General features: G+C 39.8%; 1 protein-coding gene across 1 annotated transcript in view; it reads right to left on the bottom strand.

The window, feature by feature from the left end:
* The window catches only part of GALNT5 (polypeptide N-acetylgalactosaminyltransferase 5), a 36,662-nt gene extending 28,476 nt beyond the window's left edge, over positions 1-8,186 (bottom strand). Inside the window, exon 1 of the mRNA XM_059927145.1 lies at positions 6,639-8,186. Coding sequence (XP_059783128.1) covers positions 6,639-8,089 — 1,451 coding nt within the window. The 5' untranslated portion in view covers positions 8,090-8,186. The remainder of the gene's footprint in view (positions 1-6,638) is intronic.
* Positions 8,187-21,079: the final 12,893 nt, after the last annotated feature.

Below are 21,079 nucleotides of genomic sequence, written 5' to 3'. Positions count from 1 at the left end.
AAGAGTGGCCCCCGCTCGCCGCAACTAGAGAAAGCCCTTGCACAGAAACGAAGCCCAAACACAGCCAAAAATAAAAAAAAATTAAAAAAAAAACAACTCCACACACATATAAAATCTATACACACACACACACACACACACACACACACACAATCACTGCCTGGAACATCAATAAGCACCTTTGTGGTGAGGCTCAGCAATGGACAGATTCCCTTTATTCAGAGAGGCTCGTCAAACCCACGAGAGGTGGAGGTGTGGATGGGTCACTATAAGGGCAGAGCAGGTGGGGTGGGGAGAGAGCCGGCCTGGTGCGGTTGAATTATTGCTGAGTGAGGAAGAATCACAAGACTGAGCGTTGGATCCCAGCCCTACCATTCATGAGCTGTGAGTCCCTGGGCAAGTTACCTTTCCCTGTGCTTTCTTCCTCATCTGTAGCACTTTATCAATCTGGCATGGCTGTTGTGAGGATCAAACGAGATGACGTACATGGAGCATGGAAGGTCCCAGCTGCCCAGCTCATGACAGGCAGTGAGCAAACAGGCGTGGAATGAAATGAAATGAACCGCCACCAACTGCATTGCCTGCCGCCATCTGAAACCTCAGCTTCCTCTCTAAGTCTCAGCTTCTCTACAGGTGAAGCTGGGACAGCGACAGTACCTGCCTTGAAGAATAATTTTAAGGAACAAATGAGAAGGCAAGTCGTAAAGGCCTTTTGAAATACTGTACTCAGTTTCTCTGCATTGACCCTTCTCACACATACCCGTACACCAACGTTTTAGAAGCGGGGCCAATTTAGAAGATATTTTAGTTTAGAATAATGTAGATTTTTTTTTTAAACATAGAGGAGACTCTAAAAAGCTCCGTTTATTCTGAAAGCAAACAACAAAACAGAGCTTCTAAACAAACATTGTTATTTTTCCCCTATTTTCTGAGCCTTGAGCAAAAAATGTTCCCTTCTTGAGAGGCTCTGCTCTGAATGGGTCGCCCAGAACAGCCCAACAGGGAGTTATTTTCTGGGACAAGAGTACTCGGGGCAATATCACCACAAGAATTTGATAAATAATTTTGGGATGGTTAAACTGGGCCCTGGATGAGGTGTGTAAAAAGAGAAGTGTACACAGGTTTGAATTTCTACATTCATTAATTCCTCTCTCGCATAAATATTTCTAGGTCTCTGGCAGTATTTAGGAGACAAAGTCATGGATTTGCTTTAACATTTCTCAGTTTTACATTAATTAGGCACTGTTTTCTTCTCTTTGAATCAGTAGCAGAAGCGTGTTTTATATCCTCTGATCGTCTCTCTCCTTATCATTCCCCTAGTTGTGGGGAGAGTGTGATAAGTAAAAATGTAAAAAGCTCTATAGTCATCTTTTGGCCACATTTAACCTTTGTCTTGTTATGGTCTAGCCTGCACCCTTTAAACAAAGTTGCGTTATATTTCCAGCTTCCTGATACAACTTTTTAGTGAAATAGCACACTGTGCTCTAACGCACACGAACACACTAATGAGCATGGACATGTACACAAACACACACACAATTCAAAAGCAACATTGCTTTGTGTACACTCATGGAAGAGAAAGCAGGAAATAACCCTTTTAAATCCATCTTGTGAGATTTTTTTTTTTTCCCCTGCCCTTGTTTGGTTTCTCAGGGAGGTCTCAGAGCTTTTCCAGTCAATTTTAGATAATGTTCTCCTATCACTATTAGTCACAAAAGCTATCTCATCTCACCAATTAAAATACTAATCTTATGTAAAACTAAGGACATTGAACTTCACATAACAGTAAAGTTTCTCTTTTCTCTCAGCCTGATACACACATTTAGAAGCATGAAGTTTGAAAGGCTATGTGGTCAGTTTACTTTCAGTAATTCATTAGTTGTGGTTTTTGACCTCACTAGGATTGGGAGAGTAGGGGAGAGGTGGAAATTTATGTTCTAGAAAGGTTTTTCTTTCTCCTCAGTAAATTGGACTGGTTTGTGGCAAACGCACGGTGCTATCTTTTGCTTTTCGTATGTGCCAAAAGAAAACTCTCTTTAGCTGTGTAGGAAGGAATCAAATGATTGGTTGACAGTCCCAGCTCTGGGCTAAGAGAATAGGCCCATTCTTGTTGCTTTATTGAGGGGCTTGCCAGAGTACCGTAGGAAAAGCAAAGCATTAAAATAAACAATTGGCTAACATCGTGATGATGCAGCAGTGCTAGAAGAGCATGCTGTAATTCTTACTGTCCTCTAAAAAACTAAATGTTGGCAGCAAACATGTCTTTGAGTCATTTTTCTCTAAATGCAGATTCAGGAAGTGCACTCTTAAAATAAGTTCATTTTTGAAGTTACATCTTCACTCTAGCTGCAGGCCCCAGGACAGACTTCTCTAAGTAGAATTGCCCTGCATTTCCAGTAGATAGGACCATGTTTCACCAAAGCCTGTGTGTATGTATTGATTATTGCTGGCTAAAACAAACTTCAATAATTAATAGTAAGAACTGCAAGGGTTAGCTTTTTATAAAGAAAGGGTTAAATATGGAAATTTGAAATAACGTCAAAACAGTATTTTATCTGAAGCATATTATATAGGCAAAAATTCTAAGCAAAATGAAATTGTATTTTATTTACTGGCATAAAACATTCTCATAAATAAGATAAGGAGATTTTCATCCATTGAAAGTCAAAACATTAAAATGACAAACCAAGCAACAACAAAAATATGAATTAATGAATGAACACGAATTAATGAATAGACAATAGTGTTAGAATAGGATGTATTTACCTTCAACGAGACACTAACATATTCCATATATTCAAAATGAAAAATTAGGAAGTCATTATTAATTTGTAAAATGACTTCTCGCAAGCCTAATTTGAATAGTTATCTATCATTTATTTTTTTTTAAATAGTATCAATATTCAAAAATCATTTCAGAGAATCTTATCTTTAAAACCATATTGTGTAAACTTGTATCTTTTGAGTGCACAGCACCTGCTCAGTGCTAAATGGATACAAAATAAAGTAAAAGACAGAGTTTCCTTCCTAAGATCAGAATTTCACTGAGAAGTTGAAACAGATTCTCAAGGCCACGGTTAGTGAAGGGCACACAGCAAGGAGTGTTTCAGTAACCAGGAGAGTGCATTAATGGTCATTGGAATTTAGAGGTCGCAGTCAAATCATGGTCTAGATGGAGGTAAGATACAATTAGATTTCGAGCAGTGTCAGGTTAAGAAGTTCTAGGAGAAATGGTGAGGACTGTGAAAGGTGAGGATAGGGTGAAGCCGTGGGAAGGGACCAGTTAAGAAAAATATCAGTGGATGGTAACGAACGTGATGAGTAGAGAAAGATAATAAGACTAACTATCCTTATGCTGAAGGCCCACATTAGCGAGCATGTCACATGCAGCAAGCGATAGCCCCACAGCCAGGGTCAGAAATCAGGGTGGCACTGAAAAGGACAGTGAGAATAATGCTAATGACAGAAAGGAGTTTTTGTGCTTTTGGAAAAGGCCATGACTATATCTCAACATCTCAGAAATGGTTCTTTGGGACTCAGGAGAAAAGGAGAGAAGAGCAGTTTTGGAAAAGAGAGTCTGATTTTAGAACAAGAGCAAGTGAAATTGTCCTGGGAATGCTGCTTCTCTCTTCTCCTTCTCAATGTCAACCTCATCCTAGCATATCGGTTAAATCATCATCCTTAAGAACTATTAACTACTTATTATCTTTACTGAGGGGACCTAAATTTAAACAAACATACTAGCAAATTTATGGTTTTTATCCTTGTTTTGGTTCAATGTATATTCAATAGCCAGTTATGATATGTCAGTTATACTGTGTTAATCAATCCATAACGTGGATTTGGGGGAAATGAAAGAAGCAGTAAGGGAGATATTTCCCAGAACTCTTAAAATTTAAAGGTTCCAGTGTGTTGCTACCATAGCTAAATTTAAGGCCAGTCCTTCGGCATTCTAATAGATTCTTTCTCTCTCCCTTTCTTTCTTTCTTTCTTTCTTTCTTTCTTTCTTTCTTTCTCTCTTTCTTTCTTTTTCTTTTTGCCTCTCTCTCTTACATGCACGTGCACACACACACATTTTTATAATATTCTATGACAATTTCCCCCATGCTGACTTGTAAAATTTATTATCTCAAAAAATCTTATTGTGTATGTTCTTACAAGCATCTCATATACCTTTTGAGCAAAGCTGAAAAAAATAAAATCAAAGTAAGAAAACTTTAAATCATGCCAACCTGATGAATCAAATGCTTTTCATTTGTATTTTCTTCCAAACTTTATCCATATGAATACATAATTTGCACATACTTGTAGTCAGAGTGTTTGGGTAAAAGAAAAGAAAAATAATTTATTCTCTTCCCTGTAAGAATGGCCCAAAAGGGGTTCCATACACAGGATCCCTGCCGGCTTAAAACTGTCACCTCCATCCTGTTGGAAGAGTAGAGCATCAGGTAGGCACCTTGCCAAGAGCACCTATATTTAGCCAAGGTGGGTTGTGTGATAAGAGGGAGGGACCTGGCCACATGCTGTCTGACTCATCCTCTCAAGCACACGTGTCACTCACTTTCTCCTACTGTCGGGACAGCCTCCTTCAGAAGACAGAGCCTGACTATGACTTCCCTGGGCAGCAACCCTTAACTTCCACAGACCAAAGCCTTCAATAAATCACATGGACGATAACATCATTATTACTTGCTTTTGGCCCTCACACAACTGTCCTTTCTCTGGTTTGGAATTGCAGCCTGGGCTTCTGTGCAGTGTCTGATCTTTCCCCAAGCTCCATAGCCATCTGCCAGGCCACAGAAGGGATGTTAAAATACAGCTACTTTCCTACTTCATTCTCCGGTGTTTTGTGTTCAAAGTTGGCATGTATAGTATATGGCCATATAGTATACACTATATAGGATATGTATAGTAATATGCCATACATAGTATGGCATATATAGTATACGCCCTATACTGGCATATTTGGATATGCCATACATAGTGTATATGTGCAGTAATATAGTGATATATCATAAATATATGTGATATATGTGATATGTGATATACAGGATTTCAGATCAGAGCTGGTCCAGCATAATTTTTGGGATCATTTTGGTAGTGATTAGTAAGATATGGGTGATCAACAGCACAACATAATTTTGAGCATGGATTTTATTAATTTCTCTATAATTGCTAGCTCTATGACCACAGACAATATAACTTCCCAGGGCCTCAGTTTCTTCATCTTTACTTTGGGTATATTTGTGTTCTCCTCAAGGTTGTGAGTTTCACCAGGGTGAGGAACATGAATGGCAGAGTGCTTGGCCTAAACAGGTGATTAGTGCATGGCCAATAGCCATCTGCCAATGGCTAAGAGCTGAAAATGGCTAACATCCCAATGAAGAGGCCCCTCTCACCAGTATGAATACAGGCACATCTATATCTGCCTTCCTCTTAGTAACACTGAATACCTACATCACAGAGAAGAGTTGTTTTCCTTTTTTTTTTTTTTTTTTTACAGAAGCCAAAGGAGGGCATTCTTTACAGACCACATGTGCTAAATCTGAATCTTGATATTCCCTAATTCCACCTTCTCGGCAAACATTGTTTGGCTCAGGAATTGCATATCAAGGCATACATGGAGTTGTATTATCAGTTAATGGGTAGTGAACATATGGCTATGAGGTACCCTCACTTATGAGTGGGCCAAAACCAGCCAGAAACCAAATATATTTGAATCAGATTAAATATTTGTGATCTACTTTCTAGTTAAAGGAATATAATTTTTTAAAAACTGGTTTATGAAGGCTCACTGGGCACCTTCAGAGCTGTGCTGTCTTGGAAGACTGAAGTAATTTCTGAGTGCCCTTACTTGTTGATTTGAACGCATAATATCTGCTGCCTCCTTTGCAGAGCTCTTGTGAAATTCATGTGATTTGTGTGCAGTTGCTTCATAAATGGTGAAACTCTAGAAATATAAAATATTATATTCTTGTATGTCCTGTGGGTGTTTGCTACTTATTGGCTGATTGACTTTTTCCAAAATTATTATTCCTGTATCACTGAACTCCTGAACTATCTACCATTCTCATCTATAAAGGATATTAAATTCTAAGGAGTAGAATCACTTCTTCACTTATGGTGACCATTACTCATGATTAGGCAGAATTCTGCTGGCTAAGACATGATTCCAGAGAGGCCTAGAAGGCTCCTTCTCTGTGCTCCTTTTCCAAATATACTCCTGACAAACTTGCTAATAATAAAAAATTCTGAAATTGAGAATTCACTTCATTGTCACTGTTTTAACGGAATTACATTTTAAGCTCTACCGTTCATATACACCTTATTAGGAATTGAGCTCCCCTAATCATTTTGATAGGTTTTCAATACAGAAAAGGGAACAGAACATGAGCTAATAGGGATGAGGGCCAAAGTCTCAGAGAAATAAATGTATAAAGAGAGTGCAATGGGTATGCTGATATCGGAATTTTTCTCTGTGTTTCCTCTGTGTGACTATTTGAACTGTGCCTAATGATTATTGTTGCTCTAATTCTCTAGATGACCAAAAATCACACAGAATTATCTAGAAATAAGTCTTCTCTATGTAAGACCCAAAATACTTGGGGCTGAGGAAAGAGAAGAAAAATGGATCTTACCCAGAAGGTCTTGTGTCTTCAATGGCTCTGTCCACTGGGATCAAATCACTGAGGTAGACGTTGAAATTTCCTTCTTTCCATCTTCTTTCTACCTCCTTCTCCTTTCCATGGGGAACAACTACCGGACGTCCAAATTGACCTGGAGCTTTGGGGTCCCTTGGAGAAAGTGTCACATCAATTCTTAACACACGGTGCATTCCACCATCTTCAGGCGAATGAGCTTTTCTGTGACTTTGGTTGAGTTGTGCAGGCTGGGTTTTGGCAGTTAAGTTGATTCTTGCTGGCCCCAGCCCACCAGCTAAGGCTTGGTTGGTTTGAGACACTGCTGCTCCCTGGAGAGCAAGAGAAGAGAAAGATGCCTCCCTGCTCTTCCTGGCAATGTGTTGCTCTTGGCTTTTGCGCAGTACTGTAGGAAATATAGTTTTGGTTTTGGAATTGGGGACCTCTTTGGTGTCTGTCTTTAGCTCCTCCTCCTTGGTTATAATCACAACATGGCTTTCAGACAAATTGAGTTTCTTCCCATCAGCCACTTTGGCTCCATCATCCTTTGGCAAGCCTCCCAACTGTGTCTCATTAATAGATTGCTTCTTTAAGCGACTTGAATTGGCAATGGACTTGGAAAAGGGAAGGTTCTTACTGGCTTTGTGTTTATTTGCATTTAGTTCTTTGCTCTGAGTCTCAGTTTTATTTAAGGCTATGGCTTCCCTGGGTTTTGGCCCTGGTGGGCTGGCAGGGTAGGTCCTTTCATTTGCTACTGCCTGGAATTGCTGCTTTGATCTGTCAACATTAAGACGGATGGTCACATTTGGGTTCCTCTCAGCTGCTTGTTTTGATGTTTCACTGCTGAGACTAAGACTCTTCAGGCCCTCCTGGTTTATACCAACAGGTCCTGTGTGTGCAGATATTTTGGCCAATGGAGTTCCCCTTGCTGCTGTGAATGGGGTTTTCTCAGCCCCCTGGGCTGTCTTTTGCTTTGGCATCACGTGCGAGGAAACTTCAGGTCTGACATCTCGCCCTTTTGTCTTCCGCTTGGTAAAAGTCACTGGGGGGGTCTGCAGATATGCAGGACGCCACAAAGGTGCAACCTTGCCCCTTCCGGGGGCATTCTGCACTTTTCTTTCCTTCTGGGTTTGGTCCAGATCATCCTCAACCTTGAGCTTACTCTTTTCAGTCTTTCTAAAGTTCTCTTTGCCCCGTACGCTCTTGCCGTGTCCCTTCGAGGGGGGCTTCGTCTCTTTCACGCTGCCATCAAGGCTCTTCACCTGGTAGGGCTGAACTCTGAGCCCTATCCTCTCCCTCCGGATGATGTCTTCCTTCAGGACCCGAGTGTTGATCTCGCTGAATGAGAGGCGGAGAGCTGCCATGTCAAAGAGCAGCCAGATGACAGAAGCTACAAATATAAATGCCAGGACTCTCCCACTTCCTCGGAAAAACTTTCGGATCTTGTTCATGGTACAAAGGCTTCCCTTGCAGCCTGCCCTCCCTCTGAGCCTGCTTACCTTGAGTGGAGAGGGAGCTGACGTAGTAGCAATAGCAGCAGCAGCAGCAAAGTTGGCAGCAAGTGGCCCCCTCCCCTGAACACAGCAGGAAGCAGCAGTCCAAAGGGAGAGCTCAGCTCCTACCGCTTGTCAGTCTCTGCCTGCGTGGCATTTCACAGCAAAGCATCCGTGCCTGCTTGGCTGGCTAAGCCCTGCTCAACATTGCCCTTTGGTCACCCCGGGAGCAGTCGATTCCAGCCACCAGACAGGTCAACAGATCACTCGCCTCGTCTCCATGAGCCCATGTCCACCTTCCTACAAACCCAAGAAAAGGTGGGGTCCGGGCTGCGCCTTCTCTCCTCCAAGTTCTCGGTCTGCACGCTGTAACTCAACACCGCTTCTCATAAGGAAAACATTTCAAGCCATTACCCAGAAAACTTCATTCAGCTCTCACCTTCCGTGTTATGTGAGAGGGTGTGTGTTTTCAGGGCAATTAAAGAAAACTGTCTAACTTGGAGGGCATGTGTTCCTGGTTTGTAACCCCACCTACCCCATTCCTGCTTATTAACCCTGTGGTACCCGGGTCTCCAAGTGATTTGCCCCAGCAATTAATCACTGAACTTAATGTTTCAACTTTGAGAGGTAACAGCTTATAGAAGGGGCTGAGCATAACCTCAATACCAAAGGTGGGTGTTTGATTATACAGAAGCCTTCTTGGGAGGCGGTGGGTATCAGAATCTTTGTTTGTAAGTCAACTTTTTGTTTTAAATGAGTCCATCTTTTTTTTTTTTTTTAATGAAAGGTTTCTCTTTTAAATTTATTTATTTATTTATGGCTGTGTTGGGTCTTCGTTTCTGTGCGAGGGCTTTCTCTAGTTGCGGCAGGCGGGGGCCACTCTTCATCGCGGTGCGCGGACCTCTCACTATCGCTGCCTCTCTTGTTGCGGAGCACAGGCTCCAGACGCGCAGGCTTAGTAATTGTGGCTCACGGGCCCAGTTGCTCCGCGGCATGTGGGATCTTCCCAGGCCAGGGCTTGAACCCGTGTCCCCTGCATTGGCAGTCAGATTCTCAACCGCTGCGCCACCAGGGAAGACCCATCTATTTTTATTATTAGATTCAGTAGACATAAACTTAATTTGTCATATTGCTGTAAAAGTTTCTAAACTCTTACTCTTGGTTTGGATACTTGTCCCAGATGTAACAACAGCTTGCAGACTGAACCAGAACTTGGACCAGACTCTGAGTGGCACTGGTAGACTGGTAGAACACTGGCTCTGACAGCTTTATGGTAGAATCACACTGAAGAAATCCTCCCAAATTCTGATTAATTGATGGGGGGGAAGGGGCAAAGATGACCACTGGTCTGCATTGTGTTTTTAGAAGCTTCCCAGGTCTTTCTAATGTACAGCCAAAGTTGAGAAACACTGGGCTAGAATAAAATGCCTCACCGTTATTTTTTGGGTTTTTGAACACTGAGCACAATTTTTGTGAAATTTTCTCCCAGACAGAGTAAAACCTAATAAAAACTATACATTCCCAGAACAACTGAATCAGAACCTGCATTTTTATAAATTTAATTTTTATTTTATGTTGGAGTACAGTTGATTAACAATGTTGTGTTAGTTTCAGGTGTTACAGCAAAGTGATTCAGTTATACACATACATGTATCCATTCTTTTTCAAGAATCAGCATTTTAACATCACCTGCTATAAACATTGTCCCTAAAGTTTGAGACTCACAGCCCAGGAGCACTGTCCTCCGAGGAGCGCTGAGTGATCTGCAGACAGTGATGCCACTTATTTCTCCAGTGTTAGGAGGAGTAGAGCATCCCCGCTTTGAGATAAACTTAGGCTCCCAAAGACTTGGGAAGGGAAGAAGGGAAGATTCTGAATAATTTATACTTACACATTGCCTTCCACAACATTTTAACTTTAAGTTTGTACTTTACCCCATGGGAGGGAACCCAGATAAGTGCAGCTATGGTAACATGTTTCTTAAGTCTCTGATTCTCCCTTTCATTCCGTGCCTCCTCACTCCAGTTTGGAATATCCACATCGATGGCAGCACTGGGGCTCAGCCATTTCCTCCGTGAACCCCTGCCCTCCATTTGTCCATCCTTCCAATATTTGTTGAGTCTGTCCCATCGCTCAGGCCCTGTGTTGGGTGTTGAAAGATATTGAGTAAAAAGGACATAGTCCTTGTCTTTGAGATCTCACAGTCTATTGGTGGACACAGACAGATAGGCACATACACAATACACAGTAAGTAACATGAGAGAACCATATCCTGGATTCTTTGGGAATGATTTTTGGAGACGCTATCCTTAGACTTGAGGGATGAACAAGAACACAATAATCTCTGCTCATACTGTGGTCAGAGAAGGGAAGTATTAGTTGGATGGTGAAAGGCAGATAAATTAGCAAAAACATAGAAGTGAAGAGAGAGTATAGTACTTATGGGAAGCACACATTTCTGAGAACCAGCATGACTGGAAACTCAGGCATGTGTGTGTGTGTGTGTGTGTGTGTGTGTGTGTGTGTGTGTGTGTGTACCCCATACGCCCCAAACTGTTTGCTAAGCTCTTTCCATTGAGTATCTCATTCGATCTTTACAACAATCCAATGGTGACAAACGCATGGTGAAAAAGCACCTCTAAAGGCCTCTTCCCAGCCTTTTCCACGTCTTTTCCCTGGTGAGTCTATGAGAATCTGTAAGGATGACAAAAGTTGGTTATAAGCAGCTCTACAGACTCAATACTATGGATCTTCAGAAAATCAGTAACAATCTCTACTGGTGGTCCCCACCAGTTATGCCTTTCTCCTCTTTTTTTTCCCTCTTAGCTGGGCTTCCATGATGTTCAGAGCGATGAAAAAGTATGGATAAAAAAGAATAGAAAACAAAGAAGTTAAGAAATTTTACCTTTAATAGCAGTCAATACACACATTCTTCAACAGATGACCTTTCATATAGATACATGATGCTGCTTTTTGGTTTAGTTGTATTAGTTTCCAAATTACTAGCAGAAAACTAAATATATAGGTGGGTTGGCTGTTTAAGGTACTTCTGGCTGTCATCCCAAATGGTAGACGTACCTGGTCAAATTCCTCAAGGATCTGCACATACTTGGTTGGAGTGGGTATCATTCTAAAAAACTAGGGCTATGAAGTGGTCCTTGGGAGGCTTTTGGAGGGGTTTTTCTAATTCATTTTGACTTCATTTTGACACTTGTGTAGTAAAAAATTAAAAATATATGTTTAGTTTCTTCTTCTGTAAAAGAGGTATATTAGTAGGAGGACTTGTCTTTAAACTCTACATGGTTGATGTCAGGATTATCATGTTAATAGCTACTGAGTGCCTGGCACTGGATTCCCCTAGATTAAATCATGAACTGTTTAGCAGGACAGCTTTGCATATAGTTACAGTGAAATCTGAGTTCCTTTGTTCTGCTTCCAAGGTGAGTATCTCTGAATCATGCTCATTGATAATCAGTAGAAGTTCGATAAACATTTTTTAAAATTTCTATTCTCCAATTTCCCCAGTCAGAATGCAGAATATTAGAAGTACTGGTTCCAATTCCCTGGCTTTGTGTCTAAAGTAACTCTCTCAGAATATTTGAATGGTTTTTTTTGATTATGTAAGTATATTCTGAGTAACTAATACCTATTTTCTTTTATAATATGTACTCAGTTGCTTACCCTTAATTATAAAAGATATAAAAGGAAAATATATTTAAACATGTATTCTTTAGAGAATAATGAGAACCTACAGATGCATCACTGAATTTGAATGTAGATTTAAATTTGGAGAATCCAATTAAAGACAATATGGGATGAGGATATTATTCATTTAGGAAATTTGAATGGGAAAATCAAGTAAGTATTAAATATCATTTTGCTTTTGTATTTTAATATGATCATTTTTTCCTTCAAAATTCTTTTTTTTTTTTTTTTTTTGAGAAAAAGAGAAATTGTATTCAAGAAGATAACACTGTCCTGTGAACAAAATTCACAAAAAAAGAGAGAAAGTTGAAAATCATAATTTAAAGGCTGGAGTTTTTATAAAGTCCATAGGTACCATAAATATAAAAATGATAATTTTATTCCAATTTAACTGGTTCTTCCAGTGAAGATGGATGAATACAATTTCTGGCAGCCATTTAAGCTTTGGTGTATGTATCCTTTTTTATAAGATTTAGAAGCTGGTTAAGAAACAGCCTCACTATCTAACGCCCAGAGAATGAGGACTGCTGTGATCTTCCCTCTGACGTTTGTCCTTGAAAAGTTTTCCCATATTAGTGGTGGTAAATCATAATCCATTAAGCCTGAGTTTGAAGAAAGCAAGGCCTCTACCATTGAAAGATAATACACTGTGCTTAGACCTCAGGTTTCATTGATTTTTTTAAAATTAATTTTTATCGGAGTATAGTTGCTTTACAACATTGTCTTCATTTCTACTGTACAGCAAAGTGAATCAGCTATATGTATACATATATCCCCTCTTTTTTGTATTTCCTTCCCATTTAGGTCACCACAGAGCACTGAGTAGATTTCCCTGAGCTATGCAGTAGGTTCTCATTAGTTATCTGTCTTATACATAGTATCAGTAGTGTGTATATGTCAATCCTAATCTCCCAATTCACCCCACCTCCACTTCTCCCCACCTCGGTGTCCATATGTTTGTTCTCTACATCTGTGTCTCTATTTCTGTTTTGTGAAGAGTGGAGCCAAGCCAGCATCTGTGCTTTTTAAGTCCCTGGCCAATTTAATTGTTTTAATATTTTATTTTGATAAAGAAAAATTTAATAAATTTAAAATAAAACAGGGACTTCCCTGGTGGTCCAGTGGTTAAGCATCCGCTTTCCAATGGAGGGGATATGGGTTCGATCTCTGGTTGGGGAACTAAGATCCCACATGCCGCAGGGCAACTAAGCCCGTGTGCCCCAGCTACTGAGCCTGCACACTCTATAGCCCATGGGCCACAACTAGAGAGCCTTCATGCTCAACGCACTGCAACTAGAGAGAAACCAACGCACTGCAACGAAGATCCCGTGTGCCACAACTAAGACCCGACACAGCCAAATAAATAAGTAAATAAATAAATAAATATTTAAAAATTATTTAAAAATTAAAAATAAAATAAAACATTAACTGAGTATTCACCTTGGGAAAAGAACTGTGCTAGTTATCAGAAGGAAAAAAAATGCCCTAAGGAACAGGTTGTCAATGAGCCTTTTAACTTAAATACTAAGTTAACAGAGCCATTGGTATTGGTTAATTATAAATTTGGAGAAAAAGCTAAAATAGCTCAGGGTGACTCTGATTAAGGCTTCACTAATTCAGAAAGGAAAGGTAGGAAGAACAATGACAGTTTGGAAGAAAAGAGAAGTTCAGATTTAAACATGTTGTGTTTGAAATATATGTGGAATACATAAACACGTATATATTGAGCAAATATTTGAGTACCAACCGTGTACTAGCCTCTGGGAAAACAAAGAGGCTGAAGCTCACAGTTTAATGTAGTTGTTTTCAATTTTTTGTGCATCAAAAATCTCAAGGGGAGGGACTGTTAAAATATAGATTCTCATGTTCTTCCCTCAGTAATTCTGAGGTTGGATATAGGGCCTGGGAATCTAGATTTTTAACTAGAATATCAGATGATTCTGATATAGGTGGACCAAGACCCACACTTTGAGGTTCATTGGCTCAGTGGCAGATGCAAAATATTAATATAAAAATGGGAAAAGTGAGTGAAACAACCAACTAACCTGAGAAGGAAGAAAAATAAGTCCTGACAAGAAGACAAGTTCAGTGTTTCAGTCCCTTACCATTCCAGGTTGGAGAAGGATGGGAGTAGCCATTAGTATAGTCTGCAATTTTCTAAGAAATCAGGTCCCTAGCTCTCTGGTCCTAAGAAGGACCTGCAGTCCTGTCAGTGGGTCTCAGCAGGGCAGTGTGGAATCTATGATTTGTGTTTTCTTGCTTCAGACTGTCTGGGAGAGCAGACTTTTGTAATTTTGGTTATCACTTATACATTAATTGCATGTTTTCTTGTTTAATGTCTGACCGTCACTAGATTTTAGGTTCCAGGAAAGCAAAAACTGCATTTCTTTCATTCACCACTATATCCTTAGAGCCTAGTACTCAATCACTACTACTTTTCCCAATATTCTGGGCACCAAGAATACAACAGTAACTAAACCAGAGAAGTTCCATCGTCTTGTAGTTCATACATAATGAAATAAAGAGATAAAAATGTGTAACTTGAGGTAGTCATGTGTGCTAGAAAGAGAATGAAAGGAAATCGGGAAAGAAAAGTGGGAATATAAATCAGGGAAACCTCTTTAAAGAGGTAACATCTGAGAAGAAACTTGAATAGAGTAAGGGAGCAAGCCATGAGAAAATCTGGGGGAAGAGATTCCAGATGGTAAGAACAGAAAAATCAAGATGTGACATTGGAAGCAAGCCTGGCATTTTGGAGATGGGTAAGAATGTGAGTGTAGCTGGAGTAGAATGAGTGAGAAGGAGAGTGGGAAGAGATGAAGAGGTAGGCAGGCTCCAGATTTCATAGCTAATTTATTGTATATATGATTCAATTAGTTGAAAGAGTGGGCTAACACTCATAGCATTACCTATATTACCTCAAGTAATTTTTACTTAAAATCAACTTCGTGAATTAGGTGCTAAGATCTCCATTCTACAGGTAAGAAAACTGAGGCACAGTGAAGTTAAGTAGCCTGTCAAAGGTCACACAGCCAGCCAACTAGTGGTGGGTTCAGGATATAAACCCAGGCCGGTTGGATCCTATACATCAGTGTTTCTCAATCTCTTTCTCATTATCAGATCTTACTCCTGAGAGAAAAATTAAATTAAAACTCTCCCTAAAGAGAGAGAATTTAAATACTAAGAAATAATACTTTGTCAAGTAGAGTTAAGCTTTGGAGGGCCAGAAACCATTGTAATATTTTAGAATGTTTTTGCCCCCTAAGAATCAATTTTTGCCCCCTTGAGGGTGACATCACCTCGTTGAGAAAAATGCATACACTACACTATAACATCTCTCATAAAAACATAATTTTGTAATAAAATTTTCTTATAAATAAATGAATATTTTTTATAAATAAATTATACCTCTCTTATAAATAAATGTTTTTATTGTATAATTTTCTTACAAACAGGGAAATAAAAGGGATAATTCGGTAGCTCGATGAGACTGCCTTTTACTTGCAGATGGATTAGACCTGAATGCTTTTGAAGACTAAGGCATAGGGGAGGTAAGATTGAAGATAAAGAGTGGATAAAGCCTTATCAGATTAGAGTGACGTCCCAGAGGAGACAGGAAATAAGCTTAAGAACACAGGTGGATTATTTAATTCATTTTAGAAACAACTAGGGGCATGTTTCATTTTGAAATCGTACCTGTTTCAGGGCAGATAAGGATGAGTGGAGATGGAAGGAAAGAAAGTTCAGGGAGTTTGTGCTCGATGGCTTCTGATTATTTTACATAAGCACGAGGCAGACAGTGAAGAGTTGGGAGTGGGTGGGTGGGTAGGGGGTCGAGGCACATGCTAAAGGTTGGAATCAGTTGCTATGAAGAGAAAGAAGAGCTGCCAACTCAGAACAGGAGCAAGGAGTGTCAGAGAGCTTTGAACCCTGAGCCTCCAGGAGCCCTACGTGCTCCGCTGAGGCCACCTCTGCCACGTTCCAGGTGCCACAACAGTGGTGCCCTCAGAACATGTCCTGACTCTTCGTCTTCTTCTGATCTGTCCCACCCTGGAACCATTCTGCTCTCTCCATGACCTCCATTTTAAGAAAGAGACGAGAAGGGCGAGGAGAGAAGGGGTAGAGAAAGAAGAGTCGTGGGAGAGGCGGACGGTAGGCACAATGGAGGGCCCTTGAGTGCATTTTCATGTGCTGTGAAGAAGCAGGATGAAATGAAAGACTTGAAGAAGGGCTAAATGCTGCTTCATATCTGCGCCCTCCACCACCACCTCCAACTCAATTCCTGCCCCCAGGAGCAAGATCAAAATAATCTTCTGTGGGATGAAAGGATGACAATGACTTTGGATCCAATTACATTATCATAACCTGGAAACAACCCTTGCATTTGAGGCTCGCTAAAGTACTGAACCGTGAAACTCAAATCACAATGTGAGATATGAAAGCGATTTGAACTCAGGGCCCTTTGGACATTTTCCTGGATATCAAAGAAGGGTTTTTTTTCCTGCTTTCTGAAAATAGGGTAGAAAATGGACAAGTGATGAACTAACCAGAAACGTTGGAAGAAATACTTAATTGGAAATGAAATTAAGGGAGGAAAAGACAAATGGGTTTAGATTAATGTCAGGCTTACAGTTATCACAGGATATGAATTTTGTTTACATGATCAAATATCTTCAGAGTTACTCAGCTCCTCTGATGTACAATTGTACGTGGTTTCCTTACCCTTAGAAGCTGAGGGTTAACTAACTACTCAAGCCTGGGCACATAGGAGACAGGAGCATGCAAGCATCCACTCATGATTGAACTAAGGAATGTAAATATAACCCCAAAGTCCCCACCTTATTTCCAGAGGGATGAAATAAGCCGAGAAATAAGATGAACTCTCCTCATGAACTTGGACTGGATGGGAACCATGCAAAAAGAAACACTTGAGAGAAAAGGAAAGATGAGCAATGTGTATATTTTACATGTGTGCACACATATGTGTCTACATATTTATATGCAAACACACAAACTCCATGTGCGGTTTATGCTTGTGTGTACATATTCATATTTATACACATATGTATGTACAGAGTTCACAGAGCACTCCCAAACAAATACACACCAGATGTGCTGATTTTGAGCTCTCCAAGGAAAAGATTACTATGGAGAAGGAAATGAAACAGGGCTTTTGAGGACATTGGTCATCCTACCAGGTGTACTGATATTTGGAGGGCATATTCTATGTTTTGCATATGTTTATTTTGGGTTAGAGGAGACTCAGGACAACATAATAACTGCTTCATAATTTCGAGAGAGATGTCATGTGGAAGAAGGATTTAACCATTCCATATGGTTCCAGAGGGTAGAAATGAGGCCGAGGCGTAGCAGATTTCTGTTTTAAATGAGAACGACTTTCTAACAATTAGTACTACACAAAAGAGACATGTATTCCTTCTAAAAGTAGATAATGATCTGCCTACTCTTGGAAATGACATGTGGCAGAGGCTGCGTGGCCATCTGTCACAGAAGTTGTAGGGGGCATTCTTCCATTTGGTGAGGGTTTGCACTATCGTTATTTGCTGGGCCATCTCCATTCTGAAATTCAATGGTTCTAAAATGCACAAAGACATTTTAAGGGAAGTCAAGTCAGATATGGTTTTGGTTTTCTGGCTGCTTTTATTTTATTCAGTGACTTATGAGCAGCTAACTCCTATCTCAATAAATACTAGACATAACAATTTCTTCTGTCTTCTATTTGATTTCTGTTTTCCCCTACTTCTTTTCCTCACCTTTAATTTTTGCATTTTCTATTCTCTTTTCCTTGTCTTTTCTTCATCCTGCCTGTGCCCTCTAGATGTAAGAGATGGAGGGAAGGCAACGTTCATTGAGACAGTAATATGAGGAAGAAAGTGTTTAACTCGGTTAACATTTTTTTTTTTCTCTGAAGGGAAAATCCTGGCTGTGTGATTACGAGAATATGTGTATGTATACTAGAGTGTCTGTGTGTGTCTGTGTGTGTGTAGGCCTTCAGTGAAATGTGGTATTGCCTGGAGAAAAGGCTTATTGTATTTTTAACCTAGAGGATTCCTCTCCCAAGTGGATGTTTGGAAGAGCTGGGAATTGGGAACGACTTTCGATTATCACAATGCCTGGGAGCTGTTACTGGCACTGAATGGGAGGAGGGAAAGAATGCAGAACGTCCTACACTGTGTGGGACACTCCCATCCAATCAAGGATTATGCCATCCCAAATGACAATAGAACGCCATTGAGGTATACGGAAGTGAAGGCTTTGGAGACAGACTATCTAGGTTTGCCCTCTTTAGCTCTGTGATCCTGGACAGGTACTTTAATCTCTCTGGATTTTTGTTTCCTCATCTGTAGTATGGAGGGTAATAAGAGTACCTCCTCACAGTGTTGTTGTGAAGATCAAATGAATTAACAAGTCAAGTGCTTAGAGGAGAACAGACGATAAAACACACTCAACAAGTGTCAGCTATGATTTTGATTTTTCTGAAATGGGTAGGAGTTGGCTATTTGGATTCATCTTACATGTTGAGTGTATGAGAGTTTCTATATGCTTTCACCAAATTTTAGTGAACTAAAACATAATGAACCAATACTTACAAAAGTGTGACCTATGGACACTTTGAAGTTGTGAAGCTGCTGTGATATCACCATGGACCTATGTGAAGTGAGCCTTGACAAGATAACATCAGTCTGCTTTTCTTTCTCCACCTTGCACATATGCAAATATGTCCCCAACCATTTCCCTAACACACACACACACACACAGCATTATATTTAATAAAATATAAAAATTCATTTAAAGTTCTAGGAGTCTTCAACAAAATTCAACACCCATTTATGATAAAAACTCTCCAGAAAGTAGGCATAGAGAAAACCTACTTCAACATAATAAAGGCCATGTATGACAAACCCACAGCCAACATCATTCTCAATGGTGAAAAACTGAAACCATTTCCTCTAAGATCAGGAACAAGACAAGGTTGCCCACTCTCACCACTATTATTCAACATAGTTTTGGAAGTTTTAGCCACACCAATCAGAGAAGAAAAAGAAATAAAAGGAATCCAAATCATAAAACAAGAAGTAAAGCTGTCACTGTTTGCAGATGACATGATACTATACATAGAGAATCCTAAAGATGCTACCAGAAAACTACTAGAGCTAATCAATGAATTTGGTAAAGTAGCAGGGTACAAAATTAATGTACAGAAATCTCTTGCATTCCTATACACTAATGATGAAAAATCTGAAAGAGAAATTAAGGAAACACTCCCATTTACCACAACAAAAAGAATAAAATACCTAGGAATAAATACCTAGGTCTTTTGACCTAAGAAGACAAAAGACCTGTATGAAGAAAACTATAAGACACTGATGAAAGAAATTAAAGATGACACAAATAGATGGAGAGATATACCATGTTCTTGGAATGGAAGAATCAACATTGTGAAAATGACTATACTATCCAAAGCAATCTACAGATTGAATGCAATCCCTATCAAATTACCAATGGCATTTTTCACAGAACTAGAACAAAAAATTTCGCAATTTGTATGGAAACGCAAAAGACCCTGAATAGCCAAAGCCATCTTAAGAAAGAAAAACGGAGCTGGAGGAATCAGGCTCCCTGTCTTCAGACTATACTACAAAGCTACAGTAATCAAGACAGTATGGTACTGGCACAAAAATAGAAATATAGATCAATGGAACAGGATAGAAAGCCCAGAGATAAACCCCCGCACATATGGTCACCTTATCTTTGATAAAGGAGGTAGGAATATACAGTGGAGAAAAGACAGCCTCTTCAATAAGTAGTGCTGGGAAAACTGGACAGCTACATGTAAAAGAACGAAATTAGAACCATCCCTAACACCATATACAAAAATAAACTAAAAATGGATTAAAGACCTAAATGTAAGGCCAGACACTATAAAGCTCTTAGAGGAAAACATAGGCAGAACACTCTCTGACATAAATCACAGATCCTTTTTGACCCACCTCCTAGAGAAGTGGAAATAAAAACAAAAATAAACAAATGGGACCTAATGAAACCTAAAAACTTTTGCACAGCAAAGGAAAACATAAACAAGATGAAAAGACAACCCTCAGAATGGGAGAAAATATTTGCAAACAAAGCAACTGGCAAAGGATTACTCTCCAAAATATACAAGCAGCTCATGCAGCTCAATATCAAGAAAACAAACAACCCAATCCAAAAATGGGCAGAAGACCTAAATAGACATTCCTCCAAAGAAGATATACAGATTGCCAACAAACACATGAAAGAATGCTCAACAGCACTAATCATTAGAAAACTGCAAATCAAAACTACAATGAGGTATCACCTTACACCGGTCAGAATGGCCATCATCAAAAAATCTACAAACAATAAATGCTGGAGAGGTTATGGAGAAAAGGGAACCTTCTTGCCCTGTTGGTGGGAGTGTAAATTGATACAGCCACTATGGAGAACAGTACGGAGGTTCCTTAGAAAACTAAAAATAGAACTACCATATGACCCAGCAATCCCACTACTGGGCATATACCCTGAGAAAACCATAATTCAAAAAGAGACATGTACCACAATGTTCACTGTAGCACTATTTACAATAGCCAGGACATGGAAGCAACCTAAGTGTCCATTGACAGATGAATGGATAAAGAAGATGTGGCACATATATACAATGGAATACTAGCCATAAAAAGAAACGAAATTGAGTTATTTGTAGTGAGGTGGATGGACCTTGAGTCTGTCATACAGAGTGAAGTAAGTTAGAAAGAGAAAAACAAATACTGTATGCTAACACATATATACGGAATCTAAAAAAAAAAGGTTCTGATGAACCTAGGGGCAGGACAGGAATAAAGATGCAACGATGCAGATGTAGAGAATGGACTTGAGGACATGGGATGGGAGAAGGGTAAGCTGGGACGAAGTGAGAGAGTGGCATGGACATATACACACTACCAAATGTAAAATAAATAGCTAGTGGGAAGCAGCTGCATAGCACAGAGAGGTCAGCCTGGTGCTTTGTGACCACCTAGAGGGGTGGGATAGGGAGGGTGGGAGGGAGACGCAAGAGGGAGGGCATATGGGGATATATGTATATGTATAGCTGATTCACTTTGTTATACAGCAGAAACTAACACAACATTGTAAAGCAATTATACTCCAATAAAGATGTTTAAAAAAAATGTTCTAGGGGTCTTGTCCCTATGTATTTGCTCA

This window comes from Balaenoptera ricei, chromosome 7 (assembly GCF_028023285.1).
Source record: "Balaenoptera ricei isolate mBalRic1 chromosome 7, mBalRic1.hap2, whole genome shotgun sequence".
Taxonomy (NCBI): domain Eukaryota; kingdom Metazoa; phylum Chordata; class Mammalia; order Artiodactyla; family Balaenopteridae; genus Balaenoptera; species Balaenoptera ricei.
This window is presented reverse-complemented; position numbering and strand designations above follow the sequence as displayed.